General features: G+C 38.1%; 1 protein-coding gene across 1 annotated transcript in view; it reads left to right on the top strand.

The window, feature by feature from the left end:
- The first annotated feature begins 3,097 nt into the window (after positions 1-3,097).
- Positions 3,098-16,193, top strand: part of LOC145980583 (uncharacterized) — a 51,652-nt gene continuing 38,556 nt past the window's right edge. Inside the window, exons 1-5 of the mRNA XM_083113619.1 lie at positions 3,098-3,107; positions 6,330-6,367; positions 7,984-8,145; positions 9,704-9,865; positions 15,606-15,767. Coding sequence (XP_082969745.1) covers positions 3,098-3,107; positions 6,330-6,367; positions 7,984-8,145; positions 9,704-9,865; positions 15,606-15,767 — 534 coding nt within the window. The remainder of the gene's footprint in view (positions 3,108-6,329; positions 6,368-7,983; positions 8,146-9,703; positions 9,866-15,605; positions 15,768-16,193) is intronic.

Here is a 16,193-nt window from a genome sequence, read left to right as displayed (position 1 = left end):
CGTACCAATAATAATAATAATAATAATAATAATGGCTTTATTACTATTATTATTACTACTACCAGTATCTGTAGTAGTAGTATCAAAGACGTCATTATCCTCATAAATTACGCAAAGAGGGAATAGAAGTCTGTGCTAAAGCATTTGTGTGGAACAAACTATTTGAAATATTTTTTCAACACAGTCAATTTCACATTAGCTAATAATGGAAAACAAGGACACAAACTGTATTTCTGAATGGAAGAAAATGAATGATAAATGCATTCCGAAGATAAATGTGTAACTTTCATGTACAATATAATTATGTTTTACACATATGCAACATGGAGCGACAAAAAATAAGAAAATACATATTCAACAAGCTAACACTACATTGTGTACGTATCCAAAGCTTATTCGATACAAATATACAACACATATTATTTAAATACATTACATTACAGAAAAGAAGTAGATTGCAAGCGAAGCGAGGAAGACAATTTTTAGATCCAATTTTTTGCAATTGAAAACAATTTTATTTCATAGGGTGCACATAATTTCACTGGACGCCATGGCATTCTCTATTTTACAACTTTTTTTTTCATTTAGATCATTCGGCGCCCATGACCGACTCCCGCCGCCCCTAGCTAGAGCTCTGAACTTGACGAAAACGAGAAAAGCATATAATGCGAGCGAGGCAAGCAAGAAAATTTTACAAAATGAATTTTTATTTGCATAAAATTTTAAATCGAAGGGGTAATTGCTCCTCTGTGACCCCCCCGCAGATGCCCTTGGCCGTCAATGTTTATCCCCCTTGCCCCTAGAATTGAATTCTGTCGAAGGTTGGGGGGGCAATGACCCCCCTGTTCCACCGTGGTTTCGTCACTGTATAATACAGACATATTTAAGCAATATATGTTTACTCTAGATACTTTAGGCTCACTGCCATTGTTAGTCAACCTTATTCTGCACAGTCTGTCTGCTCGACTAACCTTGTATTAATGTGAATACCACGCCCCCCCTCCATCCAAACCGATTCTAAAGGCATAAGAGGTGGTGTTTCATTTCAACCCCATCGCCGCGATCACCCACAGGTAGGTAGAAAAACGAAACATAATAACTAAAACTAAAAATCAATAATAAGTCAATCAAACGATACGATTCCCTTCCATAATTGGTATAATATTTTGTCCCTCAAAAAAATTCCCATGACGCGCTGCGTCATGAACCCCCCCCCCCCTGTGGGCACCCCTGGCACACATCGTTGATCAGTTGTTTTCAGCCTTCCTGGTCTTGCATCATCCTGTATACTCGCACGACCACAATGAAAACGATTTGACCAACGAGTCACTGTCTGTACTACGGTTCAATGTTGACTCGCCACACACTTCCAGTAACGCTCTGTGGATTTCTGTTGGGTTTTGTCCACGTAGAGTTCCAATTTCAATGTGCGACCTCTGATCATCAACTGTAATAGTACCAGAGACACATGCAGCCTCCATTTCCACTCCGTCTCACAGTCACGCTATGTAAGGTACAGAGCTCACAAACACACGGCTGGCTCCTTCATGCCCTCAATGTACAATTACGCCAGTCTTACTTCGGTTGCATCATCCACTCCGCAGTTTTGCCACACTGTGCGATTTTATGAAATGGCCCATGTACAAACCATATGTTATATGCAAGGTTAACTGCATAACTGTAGTCATCAACTGCGAATCATATTTCACCAGTGTTGTTAAAAGTCCAGGAACTCATAAATTCAAATGGGTTGTATTGGGTTCCACATCAGGACCGGAACCCTTTTTCACAATTTAAATTCGGTCCAAGTTGAGTATTGTTTCATTGAAGAAATGTTCCTGGACCGTATTTAAATTGATTCGGAAGAAAGGTTCCTGCACCGTATTTAAATTCATCCTGAAAAGAAGGTTTTTGACCGTATTTAAGTTCATACGGAAAAAAGTTCCTGGACCGTATTTAAATTGATTCGGAAAAAAAAAAATTTGGACCGTATTTAAATTCATCCGGAAAAAGTTCCTGGACCGTATTTAAATTTATCCGAAAAAAAGTTCCTGGACCGTATTTAAATTTATCCGGAAAAAGTTCCTGGACCGTATTTAAATTTATCCGGAAAAAATGTTCCTGGACCGTATTTAAATTGATCCGAAAAAAGTTCCTGGACCGTATTTAAATTTATCCGAAAAAATTCCTGGACCGTATTTAAATTTATCCGGAAAAATTCCTGGACCGTATTTAGATTGATCCGGAAAAAGTTCCTGGACCGTATTTAGATTGATCCGGAAAAAGTTCCTGGACCGTATTTAAATTCATCCGGAAAAAGTTCCTGGACCGTATTTAAATTTATCCGAAAAAAAGTTCCTGGACCGTATTTAAATTCATCCGAAAAGGTTCCTGGACCGTATTTAAATTTATCCGAAAAAAAGTTCCTGGACCGTATTTAAATTGATCCGAAAAAAAATGTTCCTGGACCGTATTTAAATTGATCCGAAAAAAAATGTTCCTGGACCGTATTTAAATTCATCCGGAAAAAAGCGAGCAGCAGGGTGGCCTCTGAGCATCTCTCTTGATGAACAATCACTATCCCCTCAAGAAACCTGTTCCCAGTAGTATTTATTGTAGCGTCGACCCAACTGAGAGAGCTTCCAATCTTGTGGCTATTTTCGTGACTGTCCATTGTGGGAGAAATTTTCAGTAGTGCCCCACGATTTCTGAAGACCAAATTGTCAATTTGAGTACATTTCATAGCTGAAAGTTTTTGATGGTATAATAAATAATAATAATAATACTGTTGGCATGGGCGTAACTTGGGACTGGGGGGGGGCAAAATCGAACTTTGGGTTTAACTTTGGGGGGGAAAGGACAGAATCAAACTTGGCACTTAACTTGGGAGGGCGCAGAATTTAATAAGTGTTCCATCCCATAAAAATAGCGTCCAAGACTATTTTGCTGAATAGCTTACATTCGCACAATCATAAAAGAATACACTTCATTACTTTGCTATTCAGCTCCCAAGAGGTTAACAAAAGTATCATTAACTTTTAGTAGCCTGAAAATTTTAGGTGTCAAGTGCCTCCCTTGTCCCCGCCAAGTTACGCCTATGACTGTTGGTAAGTACTTCGATTGTATATATGGCAAGACTGTCTTCTACAGACAAGAAAAACATGATAATTAAACAAACTTTAAAAAGATATTACAACTTTTGTTGTAATACATCAGGTTGAAATAAATGTTGCTTCCTTCAGTACTCCAATTTACTTTTTACTGCAGTTGTCATAAAATTAGTGTAGTTTTAACACAGCGATCTTACATAAGGTGTATATAGGCCGGTCAACAAGGGATGATTTTGGGGTCCAATAAGGAAAAAATTAGGGAAAGCTGGAACAATTTTTATTATCTTCATAAAAGGGTCCTTAACCCGGATTTAGCCGACATCTTGAAAAAATGGCGCCCAAAATCAGTTTTTTGCAAATATTTCGCTTGGAAAGCATTTTACAGCAAACGACATTATGACAAAAATTAATCTACATAAAATTCTCTACAAAAAATGTTCTGTGCATTTTTCTTCTAGGAAGCACCATTATGGCGCTAGAGAATCGAGTATTTTCACCTTTTTTCCCGCTCCATTGTGAAAGAGCGAAACTCAAGAAAACGCTTTTGCATGGCAGCTTGAAGCCTTATTTCTTATTAAAATGCCTATTATAAATGTTCTAAGGACTCTTCTTGAAAATGTATTCTGAAGTGGTAATATATGTATATTAATTAAAACATAATTTTGTAATATTTAAAATAATGTCTGTATTTCTGCTACTGTTAGAAACCAAAATAATCGCTTGTCTTCTACCAGCAAGAATTCTTGTAAGTGAATGTGGAATAGATCATCAGAATTGACGTGAGCTTGGAGATCGAAGCAAAAGCAACAGGCCAAAATCTACACAGGGATTTCAAAGCTAAGTGATGTCACGGCCCCCTTTAGTCTAAGACATCCACCGTGTATGCGTTCCCAACTGACGAGGTGCTACAAAGCACGGTATGGAGAACAAGGCCCAGTTGGAGTGACACGTGCAGCTTGCCGTGTCGAGTCAGTTCGAAAAGCTGCATTTATTTCTTAAGATTGGTTTCCAAGAGACATGTGCTGCTTCCATCTGAAAGCTCCGTTCGTCTTCTATACTTTATCCCGGGAATCTATGGAGCGAGCGAATGAAGACAAGGGTCTGCACAAGTAGTAACTCGAGAAGACAACTCGACCAATGAATACGTGAGAGCGAATATAATTGCATGGTGGAGGGAAAACGACTGCAGCTACTAACCGTTTCCAGGAGCGTGTACTGCTTCGCCCGTCCACAAGCTTTCTCCCCTTCTCTAATGTAACACGCGGCCTTGTTCCACAGATTCCGGGACAGAGTATAGTAGAGGAAGGGAGCTTTCAGACGGAAGCAGCACGTGTCTCTTCGAAACCAATCTTAAGAAGTAAATGCAACAGTGTCAGATTTTGAACACATTATTGAACACTTTAGCCCAATTTTTCTACAGCTACGACTTGTAGCTGTCAATCTTTAAGGCGTTTACAGGGTATAATGCGAATAATCTGGCGGTGCAGCATCTTTGTCTCTCAGCGAGTGGGTACGAAGAGGATCATTAAGAGAAGGCTCCTTGGTTGTCCACATCCCTACCTCATCAGCTATAACTGGTATGGGGCAAGTTTGTACTTAAAGTTTTCTCTGAATTGGTCTTGTAATTTTTTAGTAAAATAATTTATTAAATAAAAACTCTGGATCAACTGGATACAACACATCTGATTTTTACTTTCGAAGTGACCGCTCCAGTGATTAACTCTTATATTTTGTTCAAACTTGACATTTGCCAAATTTTTACCAACGATACTCAACATTGAAGACATTCCAACATCATAAGCACCAGAAGGATTGCTTTTCTTAATCCCTGTTACTTCCGTAATCATTGACTTTATGTCATCAAAATCAGAGAATGGTGGGTGAGATGAGAATCACTGACAAAAAGATTGATTGAGTTTGAGTTTTAAGTCCACTTTACGCACAGTAAGGCTAATCAGGACTGAACCTACAGTTTAAAGTGGGATCCGAACCAATATGTGCCTCCACCGGGTATCGAACCTGGGACTCCTTGATTACAAGGAGACGACGTTATCACTGCGCCATCGGGGAGGCATCACTGACAAAAGAACTGAAAGTCTTGCTTATCCCTTGATATAAGAGACTTTCGAGCATCGACATGTTGCTCATCTATTTTATCTGGAAACTAATGAGCATGCCAAAAAATCCACTTAGCATTCATTGACTCTGGTCACTCCTCTGCCATCCCCCACAACTCTTAATGGAGAGCCGGGTTCGATACCCAGTGGAGGCACATAGTAGTACGGATCCCACTTTAAACTGTAGGTCCGGTCCCGATTACCTTACTGTGCATAAAGTGGACTCAAAAAACCAACTCAACAACAACTCTTAATGGAGCGCATCACGGCTCAGTTGTTATATCTGACCAGAACTTTTCTGATCATTTTATTATGGTTTGAATTGTTGTTTTAAGTTCACTTTACGCACAGTAAGGTTAATCGGGACTGGACCTACAGTTTAAAGTGGGATCCGAACCACTGTTCAATGTGTCTCCAACGGGTATCGAACCCGGAACCCGTTGATTACAATGGCGTTTTATTGTGAAACAACCTTTTTAGATAAAGTCAACATGCTCCTTTGGAGATATCTTCTCCTTCAGACCAAACATATTATCTTCTGCACACAGCTGACATAAATAACTGCATGCAATGATAAAAGCAATTGAACTCGTAAATGACATTCTGCAAGAAAGAACAAATGTAATAAGTACAGTTTTATAGAAGATAAATAGGCCTACTACAAAACATCATGGAAAAGACGTTTTCGTGAGTTCCTCACTTGCAAAACTGGGCGGGGAAAAAAATTCTCGTCAGCTAGCACCCAAACGGCGCATCCTAGAAGAAAAATGCACAGAACATTTTTTGTAGAGAATTTTATGTAGATAGATTATTTTTTGTCATAACCTCTTTTGCTATAAAATGCTTTCCAAGCGAGATATTTGCAAAAACTGATTTTGGGCGCCATTTTTTCAAGATGGCGGCCAAATCCGTGGTGGAGTAGAGGCGTGCTAGATTAGTATGTTGTTAAGAACCCTTTTTGGAAGATAATAAAATTTGTACCAGCTTTCCCTAATTTTTTTCCTTATTGGACCCCCTTATTGACTGGCCTAATACTTTACTTATGATATTGATGAAATTTCTCCTGTTGGCTATGTATTAATTAGTGTATTTTTATTTGCAGATGATGGTGATGAACTAGCCACAAGTGATGAGTATCTGGTAAGACTGACATTTTTATATTTCTATAAATTTGAAATTTTAACAACTGTTGAATCTTGAATTACTCTATAAATAAATTTTATTTTTTCTATCTAAATTTAAGCAACTCACATGTAGCATATCAATTGTCTGCATGTGTACAAAGTATATCAATAAGGAAATAAGACTGTTTCAACATAACCCATGGCGCAACAGCCCCTGAGGGCGAGGGCATGCTTCAGCAGAGGTGGGAATGACCGTCCAACCAGTTACAGGGTAACATGTGGTCGCCAGACAAAACCTCAGTTGTTGTTATAGGTTTTCCATGACCGGGTTACGCTACTCATTTGTAGCTCCCCAATTTCCTCACAATGATGGGTGGCCACCGGTCCCATACACTGGCTGAAATCTCGGGAGAAAAGTTGTTACGCTTCCCCCTGGAGACTTGAACCATAGCGCTTCCCATAGCCCAACACTAAAGCCTGATGCCTTAGACCGCAGGGCTATGGTGCAGGATGATACTGATAATAGTTCCCTTGGGAGGCCACACACAGCTAAAGACGTTATTCCCACTTGGCAGCACTGGAAGTCTGTAACTGGAATCACCTTTAGTTGGTCGGTTACAACTTCATCAATGTTGTCCATTGTCCCAAATGCTGTTGTTTCAGGTGGATCTTAAATTTCTGGAACAGGATAAAGCCATAGGAACTCATATCAGGGAAATAAAGGGCTGAGGAACCACAGAATGTTCTTTTTAGCCAAAAATTCATTCAGAGATTGCTTGGTCATGGTGAAACTTCCAAGTGTTGGCAATGTCCAATTCCTGTGTTAAAATATAATGGACCATAGTCAACTCATCACCATTCTTAATGACAGTTGATGGTTGGAAAGCACAAGAGCTTGCACTCTTTCCATATTGTCATCAGTCTTCAAGGTCTTTCAACGTGGGGTTCATCTTTAACAGCTTAATGGCCCTCTGAAAATGCCTTGTGTCACTTGAACAATTGTGAACTCAAGAAAGTATGCTCCCCATAGACTTTTTTTTTTAAAAAAAAAAAAACATTTGCGTGGCATTTTCCCCGAGCTTCTCACAAAACGAAATTGCACTCTTCCATTTCCATAACACACAACGAACAACAGCTTCACAAGTAACTGCACTTACAATAACCTATTACTACTAGCAACTTGCAACAATGGTCAATGAGATGTTTATCTAGCCTTTCCCTGGCAGTTGCGCCAGCACCATTGCCAGTCTCATTACTTTGACAGACCCCATCCCAGATAGCACGTAAGTTAACTGCAAGTTAAACCGAATCTCGATTTAACTGCAGTTAACTTATATGCTATCTGGGATAGCATGTATGTTTATTTCCCCTGATATATTCTGCATCGGACAATGAAAATTGCTTTTTACATAAAATCATTAAAACACACTCTAAAATTCCTATAATACTATATTTATGTTGGTAGACATAACAAAATAATGAAAAAAATAAAAATGCAATAAAGGATGCAATTTAGTTTTTCAGAATAAGTTGTAGGAATTCTAGCTTAAAAAGTTCATAACAATGGTAATTTACTCCTGACTACATTTTCAACCATGTCCAAAAACTTAATATTTCATTTCATTCTCTCAGTGTAATGAGGAAAATGGAGATGCTCCAGTGGATGGTGACTGTCACATGTTTGTTAGGTGTATTTCTGGGAAACCTGTATTGATGACTTGTCCCTTGGGACTCCACTTCAACACTTTTACCCATTCCTGCGACCTTGCAACAACTGAAGGCTGTGAACATAAGGTTTGTGAGATTTGATTTTATTAGCCTTTACTGTTCAAATGCATGTAGGTAGGTTTAATACAAGGTAGGCACATGTGCTGTATGAGGAGTACTGTGCCGGTAGAAGTAAGGCACAGCGGCGTAAATAGCACCCCTGTGGTGCAGGGGGGTGCAAGAGCTTCGGGGGCACAGTAAGAATGATAATTTAAGACAGACCGATGGGCCACAAAAATGTCCTTTCAGCGTTAAAATATATTTTCAACCAAACATATTGTACTTTTATGCCCTACGACTGCAAACAGAAAATGTTAGTCACTAGAAAAGTAGAATGTGAATTACCAGATTAGAAGAAATCGTTCAGTAGCTAAATAGTTCAATATAGTTTGTTTAGAAAATCCCAGCATATTCCTTGATGAAGCAAGCAACCTTCTAGAAAACTCCGTACGTGGTCTTAATGAGCTTCCAAATAATTTTGGGGTGTTAGAAAAAGAAGCTAGTGAAATGGCCAGAAGGTTGTTTTTTTTTTTTTTAATGAGTAGGGGTGCACAACTGAAAGTTGCAGGGAGGATGCAGAGTGTGTTAGTTACCCTACTGGTAAGGCACCGATTGCAAGTCCAAATAGGATTGAAAATATCTATAAATTTTTAACAGAGTCTGCACTATGTTTGATGAAGGTTTTTCAGTGCTTCTTCAATACATAAATGTTCTTGGCACACAAGTGAGAGTGGCAGCGTTCATATACACTTCTACGTAAATTATCCTCTCTGGGTTGCTAGCTAGGCCCAAGAGTCTATGTCAGAGTTGCCAACTGTAGCATAATGGTGCTAGATCTAGCACAATTTGTACTTCATTGACATGTAGTACCCTGCATTCAGCATAATGGCAAAATCTAAAATAATCCTCAAACACATGTCACTGGGAGAGAGAAATTAAATTCTATGGAAGATACATTGAGGAAATAAGAATAAAATCATGGCCAGATCTTATTTCTACTTTACCTGTGCACATTTTTCAAACAAAAGGGAGTATGCCTAGCCAGGGACAAGCTTTCCCACCACACTCCGGTCTACTTCTCCTTGATATTCCCCAATTTATTTTGCGGTGAAAATTTTAAGGCAGGACTTCTGTAGAAAGTTGGGGGCCAGAAATAAAACAAGATGGTCCATGCAGTTGTAGAATTTTTTCAAGTTTTTTCAAGTACAAAGTTGAACACATGTCATTGCTTGAAGCTTGAAATTATTTTTATGGGAGAAATTTCCGTTATTACTTGACTAACACAAGTTCAAAACTCCAATAGTGGATGCATAAATTGAAATTAAAAATGCAATAATCTGGAAATAATAATAATAATAAATATTTTTCTCAATACTTATGATACATTAATGTATAACACTAATCATAGATCCTAGTACAATTTACCAGCATTTAGCATAATTTTTCTTAGTGGCAGGTCGACAACTCTGGTCCAGGTGTACTGTTGTCAGTTTCTACATTGCCATCCTTCGGTTCTCAGAACCTATGAGGTGTTGGTCCACTTTCATTACTTACTATAGTTTAATATTTCTCATCCTTATTGCAGTGTTCTGATCAAGATGGTTTCTTCCCATATCCTGGGAACTGTTCTCGCTACATCTATTGCAAGAGTGGTGCTGCTGAGTACAGAACATGTGACATAGGCCTACACTACGATCGCATCACCCAGAGGTGTGAACTCCCCGAAAAAGCCAATTGTTACCTGAAGGTAAGAATATCTGTATATTCTTATAACAGTTGTAGCTGCCAGGGACGGCACTACAGGGAGCTAGGAGGGGCTGAAGCCCCCCAAAATAGGTCTCAGCCCCCCTGTTTCCCCCCCTAAATTTTTGTAATACAGTATATGCATTTCATTCGAAAACTTAAAAACAAGAAGTTTACATTTTCCATTATAAAAACTTCCATTAGGGCAAGTACAATGTTCAAGTACATTTTCTAGTTTGGTTAGATCACAAGGTTACTTTATTATGATATGTTTATTTATTTATTTTATTTATTGAAATTTCCAGTACAGCAGAAGCCATTTTAAACCAGACAGAAACAACAGTGAAACAATAGACTAAGATCAAAAACACAAAAGAAAAACAAAAATAAAACAAGTCAAAAAAGTACCAAGGTAAAAAGATCAGTTTCACAAAAGCATTACTTATGTACAATTTTTTCTATGTTGCTGATAAAAAAATGAATATGAAGTGAATATATCTATTTGATTTGAGATTATATTGAACTGATTCGGTAGCCTATGGAATAGTGATCGTTGTATGAGTGAGAGCCTGGGAGTTGTAGTGTGGAAAGTTTCCTTGCTCCGTGTTTTATGTCTAGGCAATCTGAGTGAGAGTTCGTGGAGTGGGATGCTGCATCTTGAGTTTCCATTTATAATCTTATATAGCAATTTCATATCTGCAATGTATCTACGAGTTTCTGGAGTATTAATATGCAGATTTACAAGCAGATCTCTCTTAGGCAGGTGTCTCAGGGCAGGCACTCTATATCGAACGATGGAGAGGAAAAAGCTGAGAACACCGTCGATCTTGGAGGTATGAGAATGGGCAGCCATGTTCCAGAATGGTGAACAATATTCTAGAATGGGGGACACAAATATCTTGATGTAAATGGAAAGTGCTTTGGGGTTATTGATTTCGGTGAATCTGTAAAGTAAGCCTAGCATACGCATTGCCTTTTTTGTGATGGTTGATATGTGATTATCAAAATTTAGTTTTGAATCTATGAGGATACCTAGATCTTGGTGTTGTGCTTCTTTTGTTAGAGGGTGGTCGGTGAGTGTATAATTGCCTTCAAGAATGTTTTGTTTCAATGAAATTGTTATGTATGAGCATTTAGAAGGGTTTGTGGACAGTTTCCATCGCTTACACCATTCAGAGAATCTGTTAATGTCATTTTGGAGAATTTGCATGTCTGATGGCTGTCGGCAAACATTAGAATTGTGCTTGAGATGGGGAAATTAAAGAGGTCTGTGAGATCATCCAGACATAATACAAATAACAGAGGGCCAAGAACGCTTCCCTGCGGCACACCAGATAAAATAGGAAGCCAGTTAGAATGAGTTCCAGGAAGTATAACGCGTTGTTGATTATTTCTTAGATAGTCTTTCACTAATTTTAACGTGTTTCCAGTGATGTTAAATCTGTTAGATAATTTATGCAGCAAATAGTGGTGATCCACTGAATCAAAAGCTTTGGACAGATCAAAGTAAACAACATCTGATTACGATTAGTAATTGCGTTTATACATTTATGGCACAGGATTGCATACAAGACAGATTGGTAAGGCATGAAGAATTTGGAAGAAAGCCGTGTTGTGCTGGGTTAATGTAAGGGGATGTGAATTTCAGAAGTATTTTTTTGTTCTAAAATACAGAGGAGGGGGGGCAGCTGCAGATATACCTGGATAACAGCAGTAGCCGATCATTTGATACTAAGTAATTGACCAGCATGAGTTGCCAATCTTTCTACGAAATCTGCTGTTTGTCTGGTAGGTGGACGTATTCAGTGGCTGTGAGATTGTTCTTTGATTGTTGGTATATACAGCTAAATACGTACAATTATTAGCCTCTAGAAATCATATCACAAATGCATTTTATATGAATGAGTGGAACGACATTCAAAATCTACAAAAGGGTTATGTTTCTTTTCTGTTTGTAAGTTCCTCATTCGAGTACCGACAATTCTATGAGTGTTAGCGATGTTCTCTCATTGGTTTCATCCTTACATGTATCCTTATCTCTGCAAATATTCGAGAGGAATACGATTTAAAGAATCAAGGAGTACATGAACTACCTAATTCTCAAATGCTACTATAAGTTAGTACCACTTTCCTGAAGTACGAAAAGCTACAATCTTTCACCGCTTCCTACACTATTTTGATTTGGACAGCTTAGAGTTATGGCACAGTGAGGTAGGAAGAAAGTAACTAAAAATGTAGACCCTTCAGTGCCTCCTTGCAATCATTGAAACATTCAAAATTACCTTTTACGAACTTTATAAGCTTTGTGTTGTTGAAATGTGCATACCCGCATCGCGGTAAATCAAGTGTTACCTTCATAATCGAATTGGTAAGGAGAGGTTGAGTGCTCCATCTATTCTCTCTTTGAGAAAGAGCTTGCAAAATCCTTGGATTTAAACAAGCTTGTAGCTGCTCATAAAAACAGACGTATCTTATAGTAGTTTCTTGCTGTAGTTCATTCTCTCATTTTAGCAGAAAAGTATTCAAACTCTTTACATAGAAATAGTGTTACGTACATATTTATACGTATATCCAGCGAGTTTATATTTGTAGTTCTTATAGTGTATTTTGTACATTTCATATGAATATTGGATTGGATTGAGTTAGTGTTTTAAGTCCACTGTATGTACAGTAAGGCTAATTGGGACTGGACCTACATTTTAAAGTGGGATCCGAACCACTGTGTGCCTCCATCGGGTATTGAACCTGGGACCCCTTGATTACAAGGCGACGGCGCTGCCACTGCACCATCGGGGAGGCCATTTCATATAAATAGTAATTAGTAAGTATGTGATATTAATTGCAACGTCCTCCGGTTGGACACCAGTCGTCAGAAGTTAGTCCGCTACTCCTTTTGTTGGAAACATGAGATTCTTTGCAAATCATCAGGACTTGCTGGGTAGAAAAGAAAACACAACATGGTTTTCAAAGTTAACTGCAGTTTTATAATCACTTATATTTCATAAACACTTACAAATAAAGCCCTAGAGCATTCAATACTAACGTTGGACAATTCACTCACATATCGCAAAAATCTAATTACATAATTAATTGCTTACTTTCAACTTATTGGCAAGTAGAAAACTCAAACTGAAAACTATTCTTGAATTCTCCCCCGTTTCTAAGTTCTTATTGATTCCTCACCTTCACCTGTTTTCCAACTTAGTCTGTCGTCAGGTGAGAAACATTCAGGTGGGTTCATTTCCTCTGCTTAGATGAGAAAGTGACGTCAGCACGAACAGATTATGACGTATTTCTAAACATATACACAAGTTCCAACTACAACTGTATCAATCTAACTATAGTTGTCTGTGACAGCTTGAAATTATTTGAAGTAACAAACATTTTAAAAATCTTAATTTCTTACAAATATAAAACCTTAAACGCTCAGGTTGTTATTTAGCATTGCTTTTCTGCCAATTTTGACTAATTACGATGATGAGAATGGATGTTGATAATTCAATGACTTGTTCGTGATTTATTTGATCATGTACAAACATCTTTATTCTTGTGTGTTCCTTTACCATAGCTTCTAAATTGTAAGTATTGAATACTATGTTTATGTCATAGGCATAACTTGGGACACAACTTTGGGGGGGGGGGGGGGGGGCAGTTGATGAAATTGATGAAGGAACACTCACAAAGAACACCCATGCCCAGGCTGGGATTCAAACCCGGGACACCTGGCACCATAGAATATTGTGTTAACCATGTATTAAATCAGTGGCGGCCAGCGGCAACTATGATGGGTAGTGCCAACATTATCAAGAAATCGAGAAAAGAAATCCGCAATGCCCCCCCCACCCATCCCCTCCTTGAGATTGCACCACTGGCCAAGATGTTTATCCTCGTTTGGTAACGTGGAAAACAATGTGTGTTTAAGTAATAACGCACTAATCTGATTCATCTTCACTCACCTATCTTTATACACTACAGGACACTTCCCTAAAAACACAACAATTACAAGAGGAAGGGAAAAACAAATCCTCTCACCTTCCCTCCCCCATGCACACGTATTCTAACTGGATGTCAAAAATATCCTAGACATTTGTTGTAAAAAGAAACTGTCAAAATGCCAAAGGAAACTCGCTTTACCATAAGATTTTTTACTTTTATATTTTTAAAAAAGCCTGGATAGTCCTCTAGGCACATCTATCTATTATCAAAATCATCATTTAACTTTGGAAAAATACTAGGTTCGTTTCTCCAAAAGTAGGCAGAAAAGTAGATAGTATCTTTTCATGAATTAATTCCCCAACAGGTCTTACAAATCTGTCGTATTTAGCGACTTATCTCTGAAAGTGGCAACTGTGTCAACACTGCGAAAGTTCCATCGCCGTGCCAGGCAAAAATGGGCACGGCTGGTGTCATATGGGCTAACCCCACCTCCTGCCACCTTGTTCTCGGCTCATGGTGGAAATGTTCCTCTCTGAGACTTCTTCAACCCTCTGCACGTGTGTCAACTTGGTTTGGCCAGCTCTTGGGTGGCACGGACCGCTGTCTCGCGAGGGTACAGCTGGCGGTGCAGTGAGGAGGTTGGGGCAGTCGTCACGTCAGCTTGACCGGTTGCAAGATTTGAATCTCCTTGTCGGTAAACTATCAATGTATTAATTTAACAATACTTGGGCGAAGTATGTGTTTCTTCTGAGGGTAGTGCCATGGCATGGCTGCTCTCCCCCTTGAGCTGCCGCTGTATTAAATTAATGCTATTTTCAATTTGTAAAGAAATATATCTATAAATTTGCTTGCTCACTTTGCTTGCACTAATTCTCTAAGACTAACATCAAGTTCATACTGACCTCTTGAAAGCAAATATTGCATATTATTTCATCGCATGAAAACCAGAGGAACGAAACTAAAAAAATGCTATTTTTAGTTTTGTTTAAATAAACTCCTCTGAAGAGCTCTGGAGTTAGATTGACATCTCCACTTCTAATGGTTAGGAGTAGGGTAGAGTAACGTATCTCCAATTTACTGACTCTTTTAAGAGTCTGGCATGTTCCTGAGAATACCTTACTTCCTGTTTCCTGTACATTTGATAAATGGGATTTACATCTTTCTAGTTCTCACATGACGATTTGTTCAGGATATGATATGCAGGGGCTCAAATGATCACTAAAAATATGTCCAGGTGCATTTTGAAAATTGAAAATACTTAACATGCTTAATGCCTTCGTTATATGATGTGTTACTAATGTGATACAGAAGAGGAAGAAAATGCAGAGGCATTTTGAAATAAGTTTGAGAGGGGAAAAAGCAGAAAGTTTAATTTTACAGAGAGAATATGTATATATTAATATATGTATGCTTCACTATAAATTATATTTTGGGATCTGACTACATTTTCAAGGTAGAACTAAAGATTATGATGAAATATCTTCACTATCAGTAACTTTCATTCTGATGGTAAAATGGGGTAAGTAAAGCCATGAAATATCAACATTTCTTTCTGTCTGGGGAGTATTAAATGTGTATGCCTTGAATTTCAGTTACATTCCAGAATTTTTGGCTGAAAAAAGATCATATAAGACTGAAGTCTAAATCATGAAAATTCACTTTTAGTAAAAAAAACTTATTTCTGCATTTTGTGAAGATATTTATGTACTCGATGTAATATGTAGATTTGTTTGTTCAAAACATATTAAACAAGAAAAATATGTAGAAATACGAGATGCATTAATGATATTCTGTCATTCTTTTTGTAGTGTCCTAAGCCAGATGGAAACTTTCCTGTTAGAGGCAATTGTCAGTCCTATATCAGTTGTCTGAATGGAGTTCCCTCCATCAGGCACTGTGAAAATGGACTCAGATTCAATGTTGTGGCTAGACAGTGTGATGATCCAGTAAATGCCATTTGTGGACCGATTGTAAGTACATAAAAGTTACAAAATGTGTTTCCATTGTGTATTTGTGTTGCAGCATTGTGCCTGTATGTGTTGAGAATGTCTGTGTATGTGTGGGTTTCTTGCATTGACATATTTCATTAACATTATCTGAGCATATAGACAGTAGGCTGCAGAATTAGGTATAGTTTTTCAGTGGAGGGATTACAAAATTAGATATAGTGTGATAAAAATAGTTATCCTAGAAACCAGAGATGAATTCAGTGGTGGCATGGGAGTTAAGTCCCCAAGAAAATTTCAATAACTGGCAAAGCATTTGGACAATAGCTAAGAAATTTGGCAATCATATTCACTTTGACTTTAATTCACTTAAACATAGAACATGATGTTTCTGGCTTTTTCATAATAATAAGTGCTGATTAATCTTACTTACTTACTTACTCGGATCCT

The sequence above is a fragment of the Lepisma saccharinum genome, chromosome 28, assembly GCF_977018435.1.
Source record: "Lepisma saccharinum chromosome 28, izLepSacc3.1, whole genome shotgun sequence".
Classification (NCBI taxonomy): Eukaryota; Metazoa; Arthropoda; class Insecta; order Zygentoma; family Lepismatidae; genus Lepisma; species Lepisma saccharinum.
Note: the sequence above shows the minus strand (reverse complement) of the source record. Positions and strands in the feature narration are given on the sequence as shown.